This window comes from Condylura cristata, unplaced genomic scaffold, assembly GCF_000260355.1.
Source record: "Condylura cristata isolate star-nosed mole 26May11 unplaced genomic scaffold, ConCri1.0 scaffold00025, whole genome shotgun sequence".
In the NCBI taxonomy this organism is placed as follows: Eukaryota; Metazoa; Chordata; class Mammalia; order Eulipotyphla; family Talpidae; genus Condylura; species Condylura cristata.
The window spans coordinates 19,745,907-19,770,771 of record NW_004567126.1 but is presented as its reverse complement, the minus strand read 5'-3'; the positions used below and the strand labels follow the sequence as shown (position 1 = coordinate 19,770,771).

At 43.1% G+C, this 24,865-nt stretch overlaps 3 protein-coding genes across 4 annotated transcripts in view; 2 read left to right on the top strand and 1 right to left on the bottom strand.

Annotated features, from left to right (window-relative positions):
- Positions 1-1,339: 1,339 nt before the first annotated feature.
- Positions 1,340-5,306, bottom strand: CD3D (CD3d molecule, delta (CD3-TCR complex)). The gene is made up of 5 exons (XM_004689213.2): positions 5,242-5,306; positions 3,486-3,698; positions 2,895-3,026; positions 1,610-1,653; positions 1,340-1,408 (listed from the first exon to the last, which is right to left on the bottom strand). The coding sequence occupies exons 1-5, from the start codon at positions 5,294-5,296 to the stop codon at positions 1,340-1,342; spliced, it is 513 nt and encodes a 170-aa protein (XP_004689270.1). The 5' UTR covers positions 5,297-5,306.
- A 1,655-nt stretch (positions 5,307-6,961) lies between these two features.
- Positions 6,962-13,351, top strand: CD3G (CD3g molecule, gamma (CD3-TCR complex)). The gene is made up of 6 exons (XM_004688827.1): positions 6,962-7,013; positions 10,338-10,361; positions 11,126-11,332; positions 12,117-12,248; positions 12,866-12,909; positions 13,286-13,351. The coding sequence occupies exons 1-6, from the start codon at positions 6,962-6,964 to the stop codon at positions 13,349-13,351; spliced, it is 525 nt and encodes a 174-aa protein (XP_004688884.1).
- A 5,272-nt stretch (positions 13,352-18,623) lies between these two features.
- UBE4A (ubiquitination factor E4A) overlaps positions 18,624-24,865 on the top strand; it is a 34,636-nt gene continuing 28,394 nt past the window's right edge. Inside the window, exons 1-3 of one of the 2 annotated variants that reach the window (XM_012729797.1) lie at positions 18,624-18,696; positions 21,433-21,598; positions 22,416-22,577. In XM_012729797.1, coding sequence (XP_012585251.1) covers positions 22,457-22,577 — 121 coding nt within the window. In that variant the 5' untranslated portion in view covers positions 18,624-18,696; positions 21,433-21,598; positions 22,416-22,456. The remainder of the gene's footprint in view (positions 18,697-21,432; positions 21,599-22,415; positions 22,578-24,865) is intronic. The other variant, XM_004689212.2, reaches the window with a different exon arrangement.

Sequence of the window (24,865 nt, the reverse complement as noted above, 5' to 3'; positions counted from 1 at the left end):
TCACCTCCGGGGCAGGCGGGAATCGAACTCATGCGGAAGCGGCTTTAGATTCTCAGTGCTGTGCTTTAACCCGCTGCGCCACCAGGGAGGGCCACCACAGCAGGGATTTTAAGGGTAGGAATCTACCATAATCATGAATAAAGCATATGCATATTGGAAGTTCATTCTGTCTCTAACCAAATCAGTTTCTCTGTGTATCTTGAGGAGACAGTGGGCAGAATCTTCCAGGTCTCTGGTTATGTGGATGTTAAAACTCTTTTCTCCTTTGGGAATAGTGACCTGGGGAACTGCTACTCTCATTAAACTGTCGTAACATTCACTAAGTTACTCTTACCCAGAGAGGTAAGTACAAAGCTGGGAACTAGGTACTATCTGGATGGGAACCCCCCTTACAAAAGGAGGGATTCGCAATGATAACAGACAGAAATGGGCATAAATGACACAAAAGAGTAAGTGGCTTCAATTCTTTCTCGGGCCCAGAAGTTTGGGTTCTGAATTGGGGCTGCTTCAGAATCACCTGGGGACCACAGACCTCAAGGGGAGCCCATATTTTAAATTAATCCTTCAGCCTCCCAAAGTTTCAGGACCACCACTCACCCACTGGCTAAAGATGAGAGACACTGAAAATATCTCAAGCCCCCACCAAGTCTCAAACTCCAGCTTTCCAAGTGGGTTGTTTTCACCAACAAAGGGTTTCTGGTGCCAATTTATGATGCAGAAGACAAGGGCAGGGTAAGGGCAGATTGTGGGGGAACACAGACAGACAGACACATACATACAGAAGCTAAAGCCTTCACTGGGGAAAAGGGAGCTGAAGGCTGAGCTCTCCTCACACTCCACAGGGATCACAAAGCCAAGGTCACCCCTTAGCAAAAGGGAGACCTGTCACAAACACATTCCATCTCTTGATAAGAGTCCACGGTCCTTGATGTCTTGCCACCTCCACTCATGATGTCATGGAAACTTCTGTGTGGCTGGGTCCCAGAGCGCAGCAGCCTATGCTCAGCTGTGGTGAGGAAGACAAACCCCTGGAAAGGATGTGCTAGGGGAACTCAAGGCAGCAATAGCCAAGGGAGGGGAGCGGGGCAGACCTTGCACCCCGAGAGCCCATCAGGTCAGAAGCACCAGGGGACTGGGACTTGGAGGGAAAGTGATGACAGTGGCACACAGGTGGGCAGGGATGGTAAGGTACAGCCAAGTCAGGACCTCACCCACGCCTTGCCCCAGAAGCTGTGAAAAGTCCACACGCCTGCCGATGTAAGAGATCATCTTTATTGGCTGAGCAAGGAGAGGAAATACTGCTGGTAAGTGATGCTCCTGCAAACCACCAGTCTGGGGTTCACTTGTTCCGCCGCCGCCAGTTTTCCCCAAGACTACTGTACTGGTCATTGTTCCGCTCTCGGAGGGGCTGAGGTGAAGAGGGGGAAAGAGGCAGAGTCAGATCTCTCCAGGGGAGAACCCCAGGGGTCAGTGCTCATGGCTGACCGTCCCAGACGCCCCAGGAATGAACTCCCCACTAGGATGCTCCACATCTCCATAGAACACTATTGTCCGCCTCTTCCTGCCCACTAAGTCCACCCGTTCTCACTGCTTTCCTCCCAGGACTCACCTGATAGAGCTGGTCATTTCTCATGACAACTTGAGTATCAGCAGCTAGAAGAAACATGAAAAAAGAGTCATCCAGGGCATCGGAGGACGAGATGGTGATGCTCCAGGCACCTCACAGGCACTGCTTGCCCCTCGGAAGTCTTCACAAGCCAGAGGGGCACATAAGCTTTTTTTTTTTTTTAGATTTTTTTTATTTTATAGCAGTTTATTTTTACATCATTTTGTACATTTTTTCCATCTCAGTTGTAGCTTTTTTTTTTTTAAGATTTATTCATTTATTCATACAGAACTGGGGCACAGGCCAGCAGTGCAGGGGTGGTGAGAGGATTCACCAGACACAGTGTGGGGAGCAGAACAGGCAGAATGACTGAAATACACTGCTGAGGGGAGCAGCAGGAGAGACAGGAGAGGTCTGCTGTGCCATGTGGTCACCTCTGGGGCCGGGGATCAAACTTGCCCTGAAGTGGCTGCAGCTAACTTGCAGTGCTGCACCCTAACCGATTGCGCCACCAGGGAGTTGCCCAAAAGTTCTTTTTTTTTTTTTTTTTTTTAAAGATTTTTTTATTTATTTATTCATACAGACTGGGATACAGGCCAGAGATGCAGAGGGTGAGAGGGTTCACCAGAGACAGAGTAGGGAGCAGAACAGGCAGATCAACGAAGTACACTGCTGAGGGGAGCAGCAGGCGGGCCAGGAGAGGTCTGCCACTCCATGTGGTCACCTCCGGGGTAGGCGGGGATCGAACTCATGCGGAAGTGGTTTTAGCTTCCTAGTGCTATGCTTTAACCCGCTGCGCCACCAGGGAGGGCCAAAAGTTCTTTTTTTTTTTAAAAAGATTTATTTATTTATTCATAAAAGAACTGGGGTGTAGGCCAGAGGTACAGGGTAGGTGTGGTGGTGAGAGGATTCATCAGAGACAGAGTAGGAAGTAGAACAGGCAGATCTACTGAAATACACTACTGATGGGAGCAGCGGGCAGGACAGGAGAGGTCTGCTGAGCCCTTGTGGGTCAGCTTCCTGGCCGGGATCAAACTTGTGCTGCAGTGACTACAGATAGCTTCATAGAGCTGAGACTTAACCCTTTGTGCCACTAGGAAGTCCCCCACAAGTTTTTCCAATAGCCAGTTGTAGAAGTCTTTACAGAATTGTAAGAGGGACTCTTAGGTGAGGTCAAACACACTGCCCCCTTCCTTATTAAGTGCACACTCACACCCACACCTACAGCAAGTGTGTGCATATACACACATTCACATGCACACACACAGACATATGTTCTGACCCTTACCCTCAGAGAGCCTTCCAGTCTCATGTCCAGCAAAACAGTAAACTCCCAAAGCAAGGAGCAAAGTGGCTATGATGTCAGCGACCACAATGCCACTCAAAGTGGCTGAGTCCAGCTCCACACAGTTCTGGCACACTGTGGAGGAAGAGGGCCAAGAGCAGAGATGATTCATTTTCTAGATCAAGAAACCATCTCAGCCTCATAAGGCAATCCTAAGATTGCTCATGCTAAACGTCTGTAAGATTCTGATAGAAGGGCCTGCTGATGGCCTTGCTACATCTGCCTCACCCCAAAAAATCTCCGTGGAAAACTGAGAAGCAGTTTCAGCTTTGTGGGAACATAAACAAGGCATTAGGCTGAACCAGTCTCCCAACCAAGCCCGGACTTTTGGGTCACAAGGCCTCTAATGTTCCTTCTCATTTAGTTAAGCTTTTTCCCACCAAGGATCCCACAACCTGGTTCACCCCAGATTTTGTAAGAGTGACTCCTGTTGTTAAGAGAGCAGACTGGTCCACCACAATCTTCTCCAGCTAGAAATTTCTATTAGGCAGAGGCCCTATCCATTCCAACCCACAGACTCCAGGAGGTACATACTTCTATAATAGATTTGTACAATAACATCGTTTTCGTTTGCATCCTTTCCTGTACATTTATATCGTCCTCGTGGGTCTAGGATGCGTTTTCCCAAGCTGACGACTGTATCGTCCACTTTCATTGGTATTACTTCTGTTCCCTCTATCCGCGAGATGCTGCTATTGCAAAACACAAACACGTTTTCCTCAACTTCCTGTACATTTACGGAGCTCCCTAAGGGGGAAAAAAAATGGAGACAGTTCTTCAGCCTGCACCAGATCCCTGGTTCCTGGGAAGTCTTGCACGTAAGAAGGAACACATTCCAAATCTAGGACAGTTTATGGTCTCTAATGAGTGACAGAAGTATCAAGAAAAGTCTTCAGGAGGCTCCCCCACAGAAATGCAGGCCCAGGAAAACACGAAATGCCGACCCAGGAAGAACACGAGAACTCACTGCAAGCAGAGGCTGACCTGAGGAGCACAGAGTAGAAAAGGAAACTGTGGGCCTGGGTTGATTCAAGAGCCTTTTCAGAAAAGAGTTTCAACCACTGGTTAGTAATAGGTGAGGATGTTAATGCACCCAAGAAGTATGGAAAAATAGAACTTTCCACCTTTAGAAATAGCCACGATTTCTCTCCAAGAAAGTATCTAATTCTACTTTCTACCACCTGTAACACACCAACTTCAACTTCTCATCCTCTTCCCTGTCCTTGTCCCACAGCTTCAAAGGAAATGGGGCTCTTGTTATCAAAGCCGTTGTGATTAGAGATAAGGGAGAAGCCAGTGTGAATTGCTCATCCAGGAATTCAGAAGGCAAAACCCCATATAAAGATATTTTGCTCCTACCCTTGCATAGGAGGCAGGGAACAGAAAATTTGTTTTTATCAAATCCATTTTTGGAGCCTCACATAAGTTGTATTCTGGGGAGTCTAAAGGCTGGAGGAATGCACAGCACTGTTCTAGAGCCAAACTTGTTTTTAGTGAAAGCATTTTTCAACCCACATAGGCCCTGGACTATGCTTCCTCAACCCAGAGAAAAGTAGAATCTACATTCTCCTGAACTTCATACTCAGTTGCCAATTAGGATTCCTGAGCTTCCTCTAGAAAACCCCAGAAGAACTGCTTCTTATGCCTCTGACTATATCAAGTGTCTCTCTACAAGTGTGTCTGCATATACATCCTCCAGTCCTGTCTTTCTTGGAGATCTGTCTCCAGTGGAAATTCTGGATATCCCAAAACAGCTGCCTACTGAGGTCTTTGCTATTCCCAGTTTGCCTGGGATGGAGAGGGTCTCTGGGATATGAAACTACAGATTTTTAACCAGACAAGCTAGAATGAGTTGGTCACCCTGCTACCTCAAATTGTCCCTCCCTCCTACTAAATTTTTCTCTTAAAGCCTTCCTCTGCACACTGGAGCGTGGCTGCAGGTGATGACCAAATGACTAGGGTCCTGGATCCCAGAGGCCATCAGCTCTAGATGGAAACCACTCCCATTTCCAGCAAGAGCTGCAGGCACATACACACCACATTCCGATGGCTCTCTGCTAAGACCTTGAGGGAGACAATCAAGCCAAGACGCCCCACAAAGTGGAGTCAGTCACAGCTGAGAGGCTCTTTCCCATACCCTGCGCTACATCTCAATCCTCCCCTTCGTGACGACCCAGTTTGATGAACTGAAGTTAGCGTTGAGAAGTTTTAGATAGACCTCACTTAAGATGGTAAGATCCCTCCCAAGTCCCTTCTCCACGATGCCCTCACCCTGCTGGACAAGTCTTACCTTGGGAGAGGAAGATGGCCAATATCAGTCCACTCAGACACCTGCTGGGTTCCATCTTCAGCAGAATTGAGCCAGTATATAGCCCCAGGTCACAAAACTCTCAGCCAGGAGGAGGACTGTCCTCCCCAGAACTGACTCACCGATACCGGAAAAAGCAAAGGGTGGGGGAGGGACTACAAGACACCCTTTTCTCTGATGTCTACCGTTGATGATGGGAGACTCTCAGGGTAGAAGGAGACTGGGGGTGGGGGAAAAAAGGAAGCAGGTGCAAAGTGCTTTCTCTGAGCAGGGAGTGTGGGTGAGGTGAAGGAGAACAAAGAGGATGGAAAAGGTTGCCTAGACTCCCAGGAAGTAAAAGATTTAGGAGGGCCTTTTCCTCAGTCACTGATGAAAAACAAGCACTTTTGGGGTCCTTGTCAACAACACAACTGCATTAACTCACCATCTGAAAACTGCCACCTCTGAAAACCCTGGAGAGAAGCTGTCAGCCCAATCACATAAGCAAGACCCACCAGCCCTTGTTGTTCCTGGTCTTGCTCAAGGTCCCTCCCTGGGCAGGTTGGGACACCAGATCAAGCTGCTTCTTACCAGTAGGAGCCTGGATTTAGAGGCCTCGCCCAGCTAGAGATTTTTTTTTTTATCATAATGAATCCTACACACATATATGCTATTTTTTTTTTTACATCATTCTTCATTTTGTGATTTTTCCATCTCAGTTGTAATCCCCATGGGCCAGCTAGAGATTTAAATCTGATTCCAGTACTGCCTCCCAGCTGGGCCAGCATCAACCACAGAATTTTTTAGATCCTAATCCCCTCAGTATAGGATAAGGATTCCAATAAAATGCTTGCATGGGGCCTGACACATCATTTGTGCCCAAAAGATAGTTATTAGTTATAATATTATTGACTCACTAAGTCAGAAATGAGTCTCCCCTGGAGACAAGTGGATTTTTCCTGTGATATGAGGGATCTAAAACTCTGCACACAACCACAGTTGGAATGTAATTTACTTGAGGGCAGAGTGTAGATATGATGTGATCACTTCTGTGTCTTCAACACCTGGCTTGTGCCTGGCACAAAACCAGAATTCTATTTACATTTGTTGATGACTTACTGACTGAAAGAGACAGGACTTGAGACCCTGAAAACACAGCCTAGGCCTCTGGCCCCTAGAAAAGTATTACCTGTCTTCTTGGAATTGTACCACCTATTTCTTTCTGGCAGATGACTTATCTCAAAAGAATGGTGAAAAATATCTGAATGAGGGCCTGCACTAAATGCTTTCCAATCACAGTTCTAGTCCCATGCACCCAAGTGTTCCTGTCTAAATCCACCAGTACATCCAACAAGCAACAGATGGCTGAGATCCCAGCGACAAGTGGTAGAGACATTTATCTCCCTCATGAAGAATGGAGTCAAGCCATCTTCTGCGCAGCCCCAGAGGTGGTTCTCTGCAAGCCAAATCTCTGGATGGCAGTCCATCACCTTGCACCTCTGCATCTCCAACCCTCCCAGCCTCCACTCATTAAAGGAAAAACAAGAGACAGCTGCAGCTACAGCCTGCTGAGGCCCCTGCTGCCCACATTTGGAGCAAAAGGTTCTTGCCTTCTGAAGTTGCCCCAGCCCAAAGGATGTGGGGTGGGGCCCGGCTTGCTGCTGAGCAGACTAGCTGGCTGCTACGAGCTTCTCAGAGCTTCTGCGGAAGAACAGAGATAGACATGGAGCAGCGGGTCCTGGCTGGCCTCTTCCTGGCTATCATTCTTCTTCAAGGTAAGGACCCACTAGGGTCTTATGAGAATGGCTCAAAGGAGGAGGTCATTACCAGGGGCAAAGAAGATCGGGGTTCCTAATCTCAAGCCTGGCCCCTTGCCACCTTAGAGTTCAGAAAAGGAAGGGCAAAAATGAAGACTTTTGACTCTTTTCTTTTAGAAAGAAGCAGTGTCACATGGAAGAGATGATATCCTTTGTCATTGACAAATCAAAACCGAGGACTTAACTGGGTAGGGAGAACACCCGCCTGCCGCCATCTTAGGCCCGATTGTAACCTTGAAGGGCACAGGCAAGAAGCCTAAAAAGAAATGTTTCTTAGCTCAGAGCCAAGGCTTGCTGTAAACTGATGAAGCATTTACTTCACTCCAGCATTTGGTCAGCTGGTCAACTGGTAAATAGATAAGAATAAGATCCTATTATACAGTAGGCTAGACCATAAAGATGAGTGAAAACCTTCTGCCCGAAGGAGTTCATAGCCTAAATGGAGAGCGGTATTTCAATGTTTCCAGGCTAGTATAAGATGCAATTTGAGATGCCTGCACAAATATTAAAATATTCAATTAGAAATAACTGACAGAAAGGTTGATGCCTGGTGCCTAAACTAAAGGTAATTCTTCACCCACTGGGGAGGAGGAGGGAGCTCAAGTTGTGGAAATTGCTGAAATCACATATGTGCTGTGTGAAGAAGAGGGGGCTGAGGATGGAATGAGGATTCTGACTTGTAAGGGACAGTTAGAAAAAACATCTCAGTACAGAGATAAGGCAATGGTCTAAGGGCTTGAGTAATCTGGTGGGTGCAATACCCTGGACACCAAGGGAGTAGACAACTTCCAGAAGGAGAGATTAGCTAAGAATTACATGTTAAAGAGCGGTCCACGAATATAAGAATATATTTATAAGTTTAGATCTGTGGGACTTTTCAGGAGTAAAGATTCTAGATAATTTAGTGGGCTGAGGTAGAATGAGTAGAAACCAAATGGAAATGAGTAAGAGTGAAGGGGCAGTGATGAAGTGTAGACTAGGCTTGAAAGAAAGTTGGATGAGAAGGGAGGAGAACTCAAGTGGGATGTAGAGGAGGAAGTGAAGCGTAAGAAGAAATTTTTTTGAGAGTGAAAGAATCATGAGCACCGTTTCTAAGTTACAATAGAAAATAGTGGCACAGAGAGGTCTGGAGTTGATAATGAAATGATGGAGTCAAAAATGGGACCAGAAACACAAAGGAGACACCCATAGCCTCTGAGACTAGGAGAAAGGAAGCGCAAATAGCTTCTGTCATAAATAGGCTTGTAGCTGCCCAAACAGCATCTGTGTTCTCAACAAACACGGGGGGCGGGGGGGGGGGGGCGATACCCCTTGAAATAATGGTGGTGGTCAAGTGAGGGTCTTGAAGAGAGCGTTTAGAATTATTTCTGAGGGGAATGGGAAAAAGAACCTCCTAGAGACAACCTGGATTGAGAGACCCAAAGCCTGAGTGAGGCAACCCGACAGAGTCGGAGAGCACAGGCTGAGCCAGAGCCCAAAGCCAGCTCAGCCACCCAGGGAGTCCATGAACTAGGACACTGCTCCCTTCCTCTGGACTCAGTTCTTTTGCCAGTGAATCTAAGAAACTTGGCTACATGAGCTCTCAAGTGCTAAAAAGAAATAGGACCCAGATAAGTAAAATTACACACAACATGTCAGCAATCAGACTCCGCATGAAATCTAAGCTAGGAAGAGGGAGCTCTTCGGATGGTCCAGGTTAGCAGGACAAGCTAGAGGAAATCTGCCTGTTTGTCTTGCTTTTTGGATTTTTGTTTTGATTGTTTTTTATTCATCCTTTTATTCACTCAACAAATATCGAGCTCTTATTGGGTACCGGATACTATGCTGGGTACTCTGGAATCCAGCCCTGCATGAAGTTCTAGGACAGTTGACTCTTTCCAACTATTTCCATCATACTTTGAGTCATGTCCTACCTCTTTCTATCACACACTCTATTTTGGCTACACTACTTTTCTTTTGCTTTTCCAAATATGTGTGTGTCTGTGTGTGTGTGTGTGTGTGTGTGTGTGTATAATTTATTTATACATACACAACTGGGGTACAGGCCAGAGGGAGCAGAGGTGGTGAAAGGCTTCAACAGAGACAGGCTGGAGAGCAGAACAGGCAGATTGATGAAGTACACTAGTAAGGGAAGCAGCGGGCAGGCCAGGAGAGGTCTGCCATGCCATGTGGGTCACCTCCTTAGCCTGGGGATCGAACTCACACTGAAGCAACTGCAGCGAGCTTCATGGTGCTGTCCTTTAACCGTTGTGCCATCAGAGAGGGCCCCTGTCACTCCATCTTGACCTTAAATGACCATAGCAGTAATACTGTTATCAAAATATTCATGAATCAGACAATATCCCCTCTAGCAAGCAGAAAATCTCTGCAAGGAATTGGACAAAATGGAAGGCTTTTAAGACAAGGTTATTAAAAAAAGGGGGAAAAAGATTATTTCAGATAGGGCCACCTACCCTCTAGCAAGAGGGTGGTCTTCTGCAAATTACCTCGCTATTGCTAACCAAGAAACTCCAGGTAGATTGCTTTAGAATCCCACTTTTGGGTCCTTCCTGATAGCACAACAAGTTTAAGCACAGCCTTATGAAGCTATCCACAGCCACTGCAGCATGAGTTCAATCCCTGGCCAGGGAGGTGACCTATATGGCATGACCAACCTCTCCTGTTTCTCCCACTGCTCCTCTCAGCAGTATATTTTAGTCAACCTGCCTGTTCTGTTGCCCACTCTGTCTCTGATGAATCCTCTCACCCTCACACACACACCTCTGGCCTGTGCCCCAGTTCTTGTATGCCTAAATAAATCAACCTTTAAAAAAATTTTTTTTAATTGAAGAATCCCACTTTCAGGGCTTTCTGTAGTGGTTCAGCAGATTAAAGCACAGCACTACAAAGCTAACCACAGTCACTGCAGCACAAGTTCAATCCCCAGCCCCGGAGGGACCCACATGGCGCAGCAGACCTCTCCTGACCCGCCCACTGCTCTCCTCAGCAGTGTACTTCATCAACTTCCCTGGTCTGTTCCCCATTCTGTCTCTGGTGAATCCTCTCACCACCCCTGAACCTCTGGCCTGTATCCCAGTCCTGTATGCATAAATAAATAAATCTTTTTAAAAAATAATCCCACTTTTGAGAGAAGCTGAGACTGCAATTAGAGTAGGCATTAGGACTTGGTCGTGTCTAACATGACTCCATTTTAGGCCTGTTATTATTTTTTCTTAACAATACCTAAGGTATTAACAATACCATGCCCAGCTTACCCTCTCCCTCTCTCTTCTATTTTTACAGGTACTTTGGCCAAGGAGGAAGAAGGTAGGAAAAATAGATTTTTCCTTTCTTCAAATTGAAGAGAGGAATTGCTTTGTATAAATGAAGTCCAATAGGAGTGAGTGAACACTTTAGAAAGGGCAGTAGGAGGAGGGATAGATAACCAGCATCTCCATTGTCAACCAAATCAAAGTCCAGTCGTGATCTTTCTATGCAGCTTCCCTGTGGCTAAGCAGTTTTATTTTCTGGTTCCCCCAAGAGAAACAGGACCCTAGCAAGTCGACCCTACTCCAAGTGCAAGCAAATAGTCAACAGCATGGGCATCATTTGGGAGCATGTGACAAACGCAGACTCTCAGCTTTCCCAGAGTGACTGAGTAGAGCCTGAAGGTGTAACTGCCCTCCCATGTGATTCGTGTGCACATTAAAATTGGACCAGTACAGCTGGAATGGTATTTTCTTAACATCCCAAGGCAGGAAGAAATTCAGAGCCAAGATCCTTGACAGGGGCCTCCCTGGTAGTGCAAGGGGTTAAGTGGCAACATTATGAAGCTACCTGCCACCACAGCGGCATGAGTTCCATCCCCAGCCAGGGAGTGACCCACATGGTGCAGCAGGCCTCTTCTGTCTCCCTACTGCCCCCCTCAGCAGTGTGTTTCAGTAAATCTGCCTGTTCTGCCCCCCACCCTGTCTCTGAATCTTCTTACACCCCCCACACGTCTGGCCTACACCCCAGTTCTTGTGTGCATGAATAAGTAAATATGTTTTAAAAAGATCCTTAACAGACCTTGTCTTTTCCCTTTTCTGTAGATTCAATAACAGTGAAGAATCAAGAGGACGGTTCTGTACTTCTGATATGTCGTGGGACAAATAGCGATGTCATATGGTCGAAAGATGGCAATGAAATACCTGACAAAAAGAAAACCTGGAATCTTGGAAGTAGTATCAAGGACCCTCGAGGGATATATAAATGTAACAATGGAAGAAAAAGTTTACAAGTCCAACTGTATTACAGAAGTATGTCATTCTTTTGGTTTGTCTATTGGGAAATTAAGTGACACTTGCTGTTCTAGCTTCCTGTCAGGGATAGAGTTGCCTCTTTTTTTTTTTTTTTTTCAATTTAGAAAGCCATAGTTCACCCAGCTTCTTATAAAAGCATAGCCAGTCCTGTGCCTAGCCTACCTTCAGGTGGACCCCACAGATTGAAGAAGGCAGAAATTTCTATGAACTGATTTGGGGCAGGTAGGTGAGACGATGGGTATTATAAGGTGAGCAGCAGTGGAAGGGAGAGGCCAGTTCAGTTTGGGGTCTGGTTTTCCTTCCATTTCAGACAGCTCCTGTTAGGGCTCCTGGAAGCAGCAGAACATCAAGAAACACTTCATTCCTGGTGCAGGCAATACCTCACCCTCAGTAAGAAGGGCTTGTTGCCTTAGAGGGGAGCATTATCACTAGCAGGTAGGAGAAAAAGATTCTGAGCAGGACCGTCCCTGGTGGCGCAGCGGGTTAGAGCGCAGCACTGCAAGCCAGCTGCAGATACTTCAGTGCAGATTCAATCCCCGCCCCAGAGGTGACCCACTTGGCCCAGCAGACCTCTCCTGTCCTGCCCACTGCTCCCCTCAGCAGTGTACTTCATCGATCTGCCTGTTCTGCTCCCCACTCTGTCTCTGGTGAAGCCTCTCACCACCCCTGTACCTCTGGCCTGTACCTCAGTTCTGTATGCATAAATGAATAAATCTTAAAAAAAAAAAAAGATTCTGCACACTTTACACACCCTGAAGGAGCTTGTCCTCTTTCCCTACAGTGTGTCAGAACTGCATTGAGCTGAATGCAAGCACAATATCTGGCTTTGTCTTGGCTGAAATCATCAGCATGTTCTTGCTTGGTGTTGGGGTCTACCTAATTGCTGGACAGGATGGAGTTCGCCAATCAAGAGGTAAAAGATTGTTCTTAAATGAGAGGTGAAACTACCTGGTCTTCCTACCAAAATAGATGCAGTAGAAGAGGCTGCTTTGGCATTTGTGGCTAATGTACATAGTTGGATGAGGCAGGCAGGAGAAAAGGACCCTACATGTTTTCACAGAATATCTACCAGTGTCAGGATCTAGCTACTTCTAACCTGTCCTCTTTGTTTCTTAAACACTTTCTATTGAAGCAAAATCTACACACAGAAAAGTACATGAATCACAATAATGCAACTCAAAATAAAAAGCGAAACAAGCACCCTCACATATCCAGCACCCATTTTAAGAGAATATTGCCAACATCTTAGAAGTTCCCCTGTGGTCACTTCCAGCTTCTACTTAAGCCCCAAAGTGAGCACTAACCTCACTTCTAACAACATCGATCAATTTCATGTTTTTTTTCCCGTGTAATTACATGCATGTGGTGAGTACTCGCCTCTGACTTCTTTTACTCAAAATGTGTTTGCAAGGTCTGACTGTGTTATTGCACATCGGTGTATTCCACTAATTCTTCTTGCTGTTTGGAACTCCACTGTGTGACTATAACCCAACTTATTATGCATCCCACCTTGTTTGCTTTTCATTGTAGCTTCAGACAAGCAGATTCTGTTGTCCAATGACCAACTCTACCAGGTAAGGGAAGCAGAATGAAAGAATCATGGGTGCAGTCAAGGCTGGTAAAATTTGGGGATTGGCCAGAAATGGGTGGTATTTGGAAAATCCTACACAGATTAGACGCTGCCGAGGGCATACTAGTGATGGGATAGTTCTCCCTTTGGGTACAGTGGATGAAAGAAAGAGAAGAGTGGAGAGGAACTGAACCTGGATATAGTGAGAACATACTGGAAGAATAAATACAGAGTCTTTTGTGTTCGTTCTACCCCCAGGACCACAAAGCACCCGCTCCAAAACCTTGCACACTAAAAACACTCAATAAATATGCGTCAAATTAATCCACAGAGCACGGGGTGGCTGGGGGAAGAATTTATGATTGTGCTATCCTTTTTAGCCCCTGAAGGAACGGGAGGATGACCAATACAGCCATCTTCAAGGAAAACAACCAAGGAAGAAATGAGCTCCAGGCGCAGAGTAGGTATGTCCTTCCACAAAATTCAAAAAAATTACCTTCACATTGCCAGTCCTCCCAACTGCTGACCAATCTGTCTTATTTCCCTAAGCAGTTATGAGAATCAGGCTTGGTGGTGGGGATAATTGTGGAGGTGCATTTCTGAAAGTACTGGGCCCCGTGCTGATTTTCTTGTCTTAAAAAAATAAAAAAGCTGGCCCTCCCTGGTAGTGCTGGGGTTAAAGTCTCAGGACCATTAAGCTATCACAAGCCATTGTGGCCTGAGTTTGATCCCTCACCAAGAAAGTGACACACATGACACAGCAGACCTCTCCTGTCTCGCCCACTGCTCCCCTCAGCAGCATAGTTCAGTAGATCTGCCTGTTCTGCTTCCTACTCTGTCACTGGTGAATCCTCTCACCGCCCACTCCTCTGACCTACACCCCAGTTATTATATGCATAAATAAATAGCAGTAAAGGAAAAGAAAGCTATCTGTGTTGTCAATCCTCCCAGAATAGCACCTCAAGCAATAGAGAGGCTAAATGTTCATTGTAATCTTTACCAATACCAGGGTTTCTCAGTATTCACACTATTATCATTTGGGGCTAGATAATTATTTCAGGGAGATGTTTTGTGTATTGTAGGGTTTTGTTTTTTGGGGGGGTTCTTAATTTTTTTTTAAGATTTATTTATTTACCCATACATAACTGGGGTACAGGCCAGAGGTGCAGGGGCGGTGAGAGGATTCACCAGAGATAGAGCAAGGAGCAGAACAGGCAGATCAACGAAGTACACTGCTGAGGGGAGCAGCGGGAAGGCGGGTCAGGAGAGGTCTGCCCGCCATATGGGTCACCTCCGGGGTGAGCGGGGAATCAAACTCGTGCGGAAGTGGTTCTAGCTTCTCAGTGCTGTGGTTTAACCTGCTGCACCACCAGGGAGGGCCTATTGTAGGGTTTTTAGTAGCATCATTGGCTCTATCTGGATGCCAGTAGTAACCCCCAGTTGTGACAACAAAAAACATCTGCAGTTATTGCAAGAGTCCCCTCAGAAACAACATCTTCCTTAGTTGTCTTAGTTCCTAGGAACCACTGGCCTATATTAACCTTTCAATCAAGCAATGAATAAATCAGGAAGTCTGAGTCAATCATAAGTTGCAATCAGAACAACAGGGCCCACGCATTATTTGGTTTTTTGAACCACTTACCATTTTTCTCCCTTCTATCCAATTGTCAAAAAACAAAGCAATAAATTGTGGAAACCTTCTAGCAGAGAGACTTTCAGTCATAAATCTAGACTCAGAGTTTCCAAAGAAAATAAACCATCGGGACAACTTTGGGTTTTTCCCAAAATAAAGGTTAAAAAACGTGTAGTGTTTTAGGAGCGCCTCCTATTGGAAGGTAGATATACTGTAAAGGAAAAAGGGACAGTTCAAATAGCCCACTTAACAGTTAACCTTTTATTTAAGTTTTTGTATAGGTCATAATTCACATGTTTCAAATATTAATTGACAGACCTCCCTCCATATTTATCCCAACCACCTAGTTTTCCTTTACATAGTCAAGCAATATGGTAGTTGCTTATATAACCTTGTAAGATAAAGTATTATCTTAGCAGGTTCTTACGTACATCCCCTTATATATCCTCCCTTCTCCTCCTTTTCACATGCATGGAATTATACTGTAAATTTTGCACTTTATACCTAATAAGGCTAGAGATTAGTTCATACCAGCATACAGACGCTATTCTTTTTTTTTTATGTAATCACATTGTACAAATACACTATAGTTTATTTAATCAGTCCTCTATTGATGGACATATTATTTACTATTTCTCTATTCATGGGTATTTAAGTTGTCTCCAACTTTTTTATCTTACAGTGCCACAATGTCTAATATATGAATATCTTATTTTAAAATAATCACATATTTACATGACCTGATAGAGGCCAGGAATACTGCTAAAAAACCCTGCAGTATATCCACTTAAGACATTTCACCTGTTCTCAGTAATTTTAGCAAATTGACCTATTTTTCTTTTGTGGATTATATTTTTGGTCTCATATCTAAGAAAAAAGTCTCTCTCTTTTTTTTTTACATTCACCACCATCTAGAACTATCTAGAGCATTTCCCATTATTCTCATAAGAGAATTTGTGCTGTTTTCAAACATTCCTGTTCCTACCCTCAGCTCTGAGCAAGCCACTAACCTCTTTTTGTCTCTTCAGATTTGCCTTTTCTGGATATTTCCTATAAATGGAACCATAAAATATGCTGCTCTGGACATCCCCATGGAACTCTTCATGTGGACATAGGTTTTCATTTCTCTGGGGCATATGTAGGCGTGAAGAATTACTGAGTTATATGGTAAATTCATATTTAACTTTTGAAGAAGCTGCAAAATTATTTTCTAAATTGGCTCTGCCACTTTACATTCCTACTAGCAATGGATGAGTGTTCTTATTTCTCCACAACTTCACAAATATTTGTTAGTGGGCCTCCCTGGTGGCTTAGGGCTTTAAATCTCAACATTATCAGGTTATCACCAGCCACTGCAAGAAGAGTTCCATTCCTGGCCAAGGAGTGACCCACATGGCGCAACCATGTCTCACCTGTCTCTCCTGTCTCACCTGCTGCTCCCCTCAGCAGTGTATTTCAGTAGATCCACCTGTTCTGCTCTCAACTGTCATTTGTGTGAATTCTCTTACACCTTGCACCTCTGACCTACACCCCAGTTCATGTATGCATAAATAAAGATAAATTTTTAAAAATTTTTTGTTGTTTTTTTAAAAATATAACTATTTTATGGTACAGGTTAAACAATATCTTATTGTAACAAATAAAACTAATGAGGTTGTGGGTCCTCCCTGGTGGCACAGTGGGTTAGGGCGCAGCACTATGAAGCTATAGCAGCCACTGCAGCAGGAGTTTGATCCCTGGCCAGGGACGTGGCACACAGGAAAGGTCTGCCTTTCCTGTCCTTCCTGCTGCTCCTCTCAGCAGTGTATTTCAGTACATCTGTACATTCAGTACAGATGTATTTCAGTACATCTCATCCCCCAACCCTCAGCTCTTGCCTGTACCCCAATTCTGTGTGCATGAATAAGTAAATCTTTTTTTTAAAATGAGGTTGATTATCATTTCATATGCTCACTAGCCATTCTTTTATCTTTAATGAAATGTTCATTCATATCTTTTTTAATTGTGTTTTCATCTTCTCACTATTGAGTTGTGTTTTCATATATATTTCAGTGTAATTATTTTACTAAGAATTTTTAGTAAGTTCTTTACTAAGATTTACAAATACATCTACCAATTTGTGATTTATCTTTTCATTTTCTTAATGGTGCCTTTTGAAGTGCAGTTTTTTTTTTATTTCAATGAATTCATCTTACCCTTATTTTTCCTTTTATGGATTGTGTTTTTGGTGTCCTGGATGCTTTGCCAAACCCAGCATCACAAAGATTTCTCCTATTTTTTTTTTTACAGTTTATGAAGTTTTATAGTTTTTAGTGATAACAATAATTGTCATTTGGAACACACTTGTGACTATTTGTAACAAATACAAATAAATGGAATTGCTGAATCATGATGTATTTGCATTGTGTTACAATGTATTCAGTGACATTAAGTACATTCACAACAATTGTACAACTATCACCACTATCCATTTTCATCATCCTAAACAAAGTTTTTGCATATTAAACAGGAACTCACCCTTCCTCCTTCCCACCAGCCCTCAGATAACCTCTATTCTACTTTGTTTCTATAAATTTGCATGTTTTAGGTACTATATATATAAACGGAACCATGTGATACTAGTTCCTCTGAGCCTGGTTTGTTTCACAATGCACAAGTTTTCAAAGTACCTCCATATTGCACATGTATCAGAATTTCTTTCCTTCTTTTTTTTTTTTTATTTATTCATACAGAACTGGGGTACAGGCCAGAGGCTCAGGGGCGGTGAGAGGCTTCACCAGAGACAGAGTGGGGAGCAGAACAGGCAGATCGACGAAGTACACTGCTGAGGGGAGCAGCGGGCGGGTCAGGAGAGGTCTGGCTCGCCATGTGGTCTCCTCCGGGGCAGGCGGCAGGCGGGAATCGAACTCATACGGAAGTGGCTTCAGATTCTCAGTGCTGTGCTTTAACCCGCTGCGCCACCAGGGAGGGCCATTTCTTTCCTTCTTAAAGCTGACTAATAAGTATATGTACATGTCACGTTTCTTTTAATCTAGCCATATCTTTTGATGGTTGTCTCCATGTTTTGGTTATTATGAATAATGTTTCTGAGTCCTACTGCAATTCTTTCGGGAAGTGGAATTGCTGCATCACCTGGTAATTCTACCTTCAACTTCTTGAAGAACCACTGAGATTCCTATTGCTCCTTATCCTCATTAACAATTATTTTCTGGTTGCTTTGTTTTTGATAATAACCTTCCTAATGAGTGTGTTGTAGCATTCCTTGTGGCTGGAATTTGCTTTTCCCCATTGATTAATGATGTTTAGCATATCTCCTGTGCTCATAGACCATTCATATATCATGTCTTAGAGAAATGTTTATTCAAGTCCACTGCCCATTTTTAATCACATTGGGGCTTTAATCAATATGTAGAAGCTTTTTATAGAACCTGGGTATTAGTCTTTTATCATCTGTATGAATCACAAATATTTTAGCTTAGTTTTATGACATCTTTTCATTTGAAAGTATTCTATTCCTATCGACTTTGTGTAACTCAAAGTAACCTATCTCCAGCTTACAGATAAGAAAGCAAATCCAATCAGAGATAAGACATTTTTCATGAATATCCAAAAGGGTAAGTTTATTATATTATAAAGGAAAGAAAGAGATGCTTGCATAGACACAAGTGGGCCAGGAGACCTGCCAACAGACTTAATACGGTTACCTGCCACCTAATAAAAAAAAAGGGCTCAAAACTTTCCGTTATTGTTATAACTGTTACTGCTATTGTCGTTACTTCATAGATAGTAGCACTTTAGAAAAGTAACAGGAGCTGATTTTAAAAGGTTTAAGAACGCTTGGGAAAACAGAAAGAAGACGCCCACAGGGATTGCTCCCTGCAGTGGCAGGCAGCAACATGTCAAGTATGTTTAGGATACACAGGTTTCCAAGCCCTCCCAGTTCACTGAGCCCCGCCCCCTGGTAGCTAAAGCCTGCGAGCTAGAGGAATTTGCACGCCTGGTCGCCGCGTCTGGCCCAGTTTCCGGCGCGCTGTTGAGTTTCCACCCGCCTGGCGCCTAGGGCTGATGTCATCTCCGGTTGCCGTGCTGAGTCGGAAGTGGGAACTCTTCGGCCACTGAGACTCTGTCGTGTCGTCGCTGCTGGCCCTTCTGGCTCTGGTAAGAGAGGAAGTAGCTTGAGGGGAAGGGATGTTGAACCTGCAATACTATCTCTTTCTTCTGGCCCTGGCTTCTGGGTTATTGCCTCCTGCAAATTCTTTGTGCTTTCCTCATCACTGACCCTCTCCTTCTTGAACTTCGACCCTGTCTATTTGGGAACCCCTTACAGTGCGCCAGCCCCTGGCCTCACTCCTGCTCTCTGCCATGCTCTTCCTGGAGAAGGCCGAAGTGCCGGCCTTGCATTAATTTTTTTCCTTCCTCTAGAATTTGCGCGGAGTGGGTGGGTCTCCCTATTTGTGGCGGATCCCTTATGGAACCTGGAGGGATAAAATTCAGAGTAGACAACAGATAGCTAGATGCCAGAAAAGATAAAGTTAAGCCCAAGTCGCAGTAATCAAACCAGTTGAATACATATGGGAATGTGTTGACATTGCTTAAGACAAGAGATCAGTGTACTCTGTTCCCTCAGCCATTGGTTCTAGAAGACACTTCTAAAATTGAGTAACCACAGATCAGGTGCTTATATTTGATAGACCTTTTCTTTGGAAGCCTTTTCTGCTCTCAGAATGAGGATGTATTTAAAGTCACTGTCATAGGCTGTTTTAGTTCCACGTGTGAGCGCTCTTGAGATAAAATCAGACCCAGGAAGGAATGCGCTCTGCTCTTTGACAGCATGAGATCTTTCTAGCTTGCCAAATGACTCTCTTGCCACTTTACAGAGGTCTGAAAAGATTAGTGGGTATAACATGTATCAGTGAAAACATTTTTTCTAAATCCTCTTTTGATTTGTTATAAAGACAAAGCCTTTGTGGAGCATGACTTAATAATGTTTGATTTTGATGATCCCATTTTGTGAAATATCCCATTATTCCTGTTCAAAATCAGTGCTAGGCCTTATGCTAAACATTTGTGTGCTCAAGGCTTCAAGAGCTGACAGTGTCCATTAAGGGATTAGTAGTACTTCCATCAACAAAATATTAGTCAGAGAGAGTTTTGTAGGGCCCGTGGTAACCAACTATTACAGATGTAAGATGATCATATTCTAAAAGAACCAAATGCAAACATTTCTAGAAGTTGCTGGTTGTATCATTTCAAAAGCTGACAACAGAATAGTGTTGTATCTGTATTGCATTTGTAAGTAGAAGACTAAAAAGCCTTACTGATATTGTTGAATCTTAAAGCAAACAAAATACCAAGGTTCTATGTTAGCATTTCCTTTGGAGTGGGTGCTATCTAGGCACTCTTTGTATTTATAAGATCACTGACATCTCCACAAAAATCCCCATCAGTGAGGGAACCTGTAGAACTTCTCTGTTGGTATGCACAGTATTAGCCTAGTTTTCTATGAAAATGGTTTGTGCACAGAAGTACATATGGAAAAGATGAGGTTTGTTAGATAGTCGAAACCCTTTTTTCAAAGACAGGTAGCAGAGATAGAACAGATTTATCTGTGATCTATTCTGAGATAGAACTAAGATACCAGAAAGCCACAAGTATCTGGCCTAGTAATTTGATCTTCTACTTCAACCCAAAACAAATAGTAAAACCTTTACCTTAAAATAGGATTGTGGGTACTTTTATTGATTATAGGAGGTTAAGAGTAATTGCACATGTGATTGAATCCTTCAATAAATATTTATTTGGGACTTCATGATTATGAAATATAATGCCAGGTGGAGAAGAAAAATAATTAAATATGTACCTGTACTTAGATTGCTTGTCTGTATGCAGATCTAGCAAGGAAGAAGATATGCATTAGGAAGACCATGTAGAAAATTACAAATCCTATTAGCCTGGCAACCCAAGTGGAAACAAAATTGTCCCTTTTTCTATACATTCAGCCAAAGATCTGAAACATGTTAATTAACCATGAAACGTGTTAATTGACCCTGATACACATGTTAAAATCATGTATCCACTCCTGAATCAGTCCCTTGGCCAGAGAATGCTGTATTCTTTTTGGCCAGGCCAGAGCCACATGTCTGTTTCTAGTACATGAGATCATCCCTTTCTAAATACATGATTGGGAATGAGATGAACCCCCCAAAGAAATAATATGGGATATCATGTTGGTAAAAGAGGCTATTTCGGAAAACAACAAAAGCTCACAGCACTCTGAACCTTAGGGTACCTTATGCTAGGGTGGTGGAACTAACGATGAGTCAGTTCCTGATACCTGTGCATGAGTTAGGGGTAATAAACTTATGCAGTGGTTAGAGGGTGGGAATGTCCTCTCAAGGACTGTTGTTAATTCCAACACTAAATACACTGTCTTTCTTTTTTCCATTATTAAGCTCAACTAAGTTATATATAACAAAAAGTAAAATACATAGAGCAACATCTAACAGTTCAGTTCCTTGAAGCAATAAAGCCCAGCACCATACTGAGAGGAGACTAGACTGTCTGCCTAAGTCATTGCAACTAATTAGCCATTAGCTCTTATGCAGAAAACACGACAGAGAAGCGTGAAGCAACTGGTGGAGATGCCTCAGAATTGTCAAGAAGTGTTATAGTCTCTTCCTCCAAAAACTGAGGGTAATTTTTCCAACTTACATTAGCTTTTGATAATATGATTCTATAAGGAGTCTTACTTCAATAAAGGTGGACCAAATGGTCTGTTTTTCTCCTTCCCTTTTGCTTTCCCCCCACTCCTTCTAAGGATTTTATCCTTGGTTGCAATTCTGTATCCTTACAAGCAGAGTGTTCACACCCTTTGTCTCTTCCCACCCTTTTCAGGGTTGTATTTCTATGCGGTGGCCTTAAAATTCAGAAAGGGGAGAAAGCCTTTCAGGGAGCTCTGATCATCCCATTGTGCCACTGAGGCCTCTTGGCGCTTCAATGAGGAAATATAATCAGAAGAGTGCAAATGCAGGCTCAGTCAGCTTCTCTAAATACCGTTGAGGTACATCTCTACTTCATATTACACTTCAGACCTGACAAGAGGGATTTGTGCTGCTTTAGTATCTATAAAGTCACATAAATAGCAAAAGGTAAACTTAAGCAAAGATCATTTAGTTTCTAGTGGAAGAAATATCAGTAGTTGTAAGCCAAGGAATAGAGATAGACTTCTTGATAAACATTTAAAACCCACAACATCCTGTTAATCTGGTTCCTGTCCTGATTTACTATTCTCTGTCTGAGATAGAAGCTTACATTTAGTTTGCCTATATCTTAGGAATTACCACCTCCAACCTTAAGTGGTAAAATCCTGAGCAAGCATCACCTTATGCTCACATGATGAGAACTAGTTGGCCAGCATAAAATATGTGTGTGTGCATATACATATATATATATATATATGTATGTATGTATATGTATATGTATATATAAGTGTAGAAAACCCATAGTTCTTGCCATATTGTGTCTAAGTGCTACATTGCTATTACAGCTAGTAGGTGAGTTCCCTCTTTAACCTCAGTAATTTTTTTACTTGATTTATTTTTAAGAGGCATAGCAAGTGGAAACATGTTTATGGACAAGTGAATTCCAGCCGAGCTGGTTTTTAAGCTTTTTGGTTTTAACTGTCCCCAAATTAGGCTACCTTGCCCACTTTGCCAAAAATATCTTGAATCTTGAAAAACAGATTGAAGAATTGGAAAGTTTTACCCAAAGCCTTCCTAGATATACTGTATTCAGGAAATGGGGAAAGAAACAACTGTTGGTATATGCTACAGCTGTGGGTTACCTGCCCTTGCCTCTAATACCTGTTCCTTCTGTAGCCCCTCCCCTTAGGTCTTGATGGAGGATATTTTAAAGTGAAATGACAGACCAGGAAAATAACAACAACATCTCAAGTAACCCCTTTGCTGCTCTTTTTGGCTCCCTGGCTGATGCCAAGCATTTTGCAGCAATCCAAAAAGAGCAGCTGAAGCAGCAGTCTGGTAAGTAGAGGAGCTAGAAGCAGCAGAGGAGATGACCTCGAATGGGATCTTCCCAAATTAAGTTTTCTTTGGGTCCTTAATTGCAATTAGAATTAAATTTGGGGCAGAAGTTGTGTTTTGCTTACCTAGGGCAGAAATTATTTCTTCTTGTTGTTCATTTGTTTTGGGATCCTCTCTTATCCTCCCCCAATATTAAAAAAAAAAAAAAAAAGAATAGCAGCTAATGGGTGGTTCCATAGTAATTGTGATCCCAAAGCTACCAAACTGTTTTACTTTTAAAATGATCTAGTAAAAATTACTTAAATAAATCTTTTTAATACAGGAAATTGAGGTTGTAGGTATAGCTATAAAAAGCAAGTCACATGTAGAAAGCAGATGTTTAAGAGGAAAATTTATAAAAACTTTTTGGTCTGTAGACAAATAATGAGATACTCTTAAACCTGATACTTACAGAGTCTCTTAAACAGAATGACCTCTTTTGTAATTTACTGATACAAAAGCACAGACTTCTAGAAATCTGCTCCTTAGCCTTAATATGAAAAAAACAAAATCAGACTCTCTCACTAATGAGAAAAATGATTTTCCTCACCCAGGACCAAAATTAAGAGGAGACATATAGACTAGAAGAACTAGAACTTTCTCAAGCATAGTCTTCTAAAGCAACTTATAGTCTTTGAAGCCAGAAATTGCTCCCCTTCTCCTCCCTCCAAAGAGAATAATGCTTGTCATTTTTAGGAAAGGAGAAATGTTCATACTTTCCCTTTATTTTGTCTACTTCAAAAACAGTCAGATGCATAGCTGACTTGTGGCCTTGCTAGCTGACTAGGGTTGAGGAAAAAGGTGGTGAGGGCAAGACAGTAGAGTAGCAGACAGGGTGGTAGATGAAGCAAGGGGAAGATGAATGCACTGTTGCCTTTTTACCGTCACAGAAAGAGTAGGCTCTGGGTCTGTCTCTGAAATCTCACCCAGATTTCTTAACTACAGGCTCCAAGTGGGAAGTGTTGGATTAGAAGATTGTAGAAAAGAAAAGTGTGAAAATTAGGAAAAAATAAGGCATGGGAAATCTAATTTGTGTGTATTTCGTTGAGGAAGATTAAACAGTGCAGGAACAGCGTGGCAGGAGGCTTGTCATGGCAGAAACTCACAGAAGGCCGGCTTTAGTCAGGAGTGTTGCAGGCACCAGGCAGTAGGGACAAAGCAGGTACTTGTCCTTCTGTTACTGTTTTGGCCCTTGCCCTCTTTGTTTGTTGTGCCACCAGGCCTAACCTGTTCCCCATCAGCAGTTAGCACTCTGCCAAAGCCTTTGACCTCCTCTATTGATGGTCACTTTTGCTGAAGTGACCACACTGAAGCAACTCTTACATGCTGAGAGTTGAGCATATAAAAATGCTCATTAAAACAACAATCAGGTCTTCCCTGGTGGCACAACAGGTTAGAGCACAACACTATGAAGTGAACTGCAGCCACTGCAGCATGGGTTCATTTCCCCAGCCAGGGAGGTGACCCACATAGCACAGCAGACCTTTCCTGATCCACCTACTGCTCCCCTCAGCAGTATTCTTCGTCAGTATGCCTGCTCTGCTCCCCACTCTGTCTCTGGTGAATCCTCTTCCCCCGCTCCCGCACCTCTGGCTTGTACCCCAATTCTTATATGCACAAGTAAATAAACCTTTAAAAAAAAAACCAACAACAACAATCATATCAGGGGATTTGTTTGGTTGGTTTTGTTTGTTTCTACATTTTGAAAGGACAAGTTTATTAAGAAAAGGAGAAAAAGAGTCACCTGCATAGTCACAGATGGCAGGAGAATTACCACTGCTGTTTTGCAAAAGGAAAGGTTTGTGAAAAGAAACACCTGCATAGTCACAGTCTGGCAGGAGAGCTGCCTGTCACATGTGTGGAGATATAAACAGGCACTAACTCATACTGCCGGTCTACTTGTCAGTTACACGGTCTTTCTGGGAGTAATTTGGTAGTATAAGTTAACTTTTAAATACTGAAATTATTTGACTCAACAATTTTCCTCCTCTGAATTTATCCTACAGAAATATTCATAATAAGTGCAAAAAAAGGAATAAATCACAGTGCACATGTACAGTGCAATACAGGTGGTCCTGTAAACAGTTTTACAGAAGGTGTGAGTGCTGATTACATTTCTAAAGTAGGCTGAAAAAACAGCATATATGGTTATGATCCCATTTTTTTTTTTAAACAAAATTAAAAATCATAGTAATAAACATTAGCACCAGCAGAGGGGGAAAATAATCTGGAATACTTTTTTTTTTTTT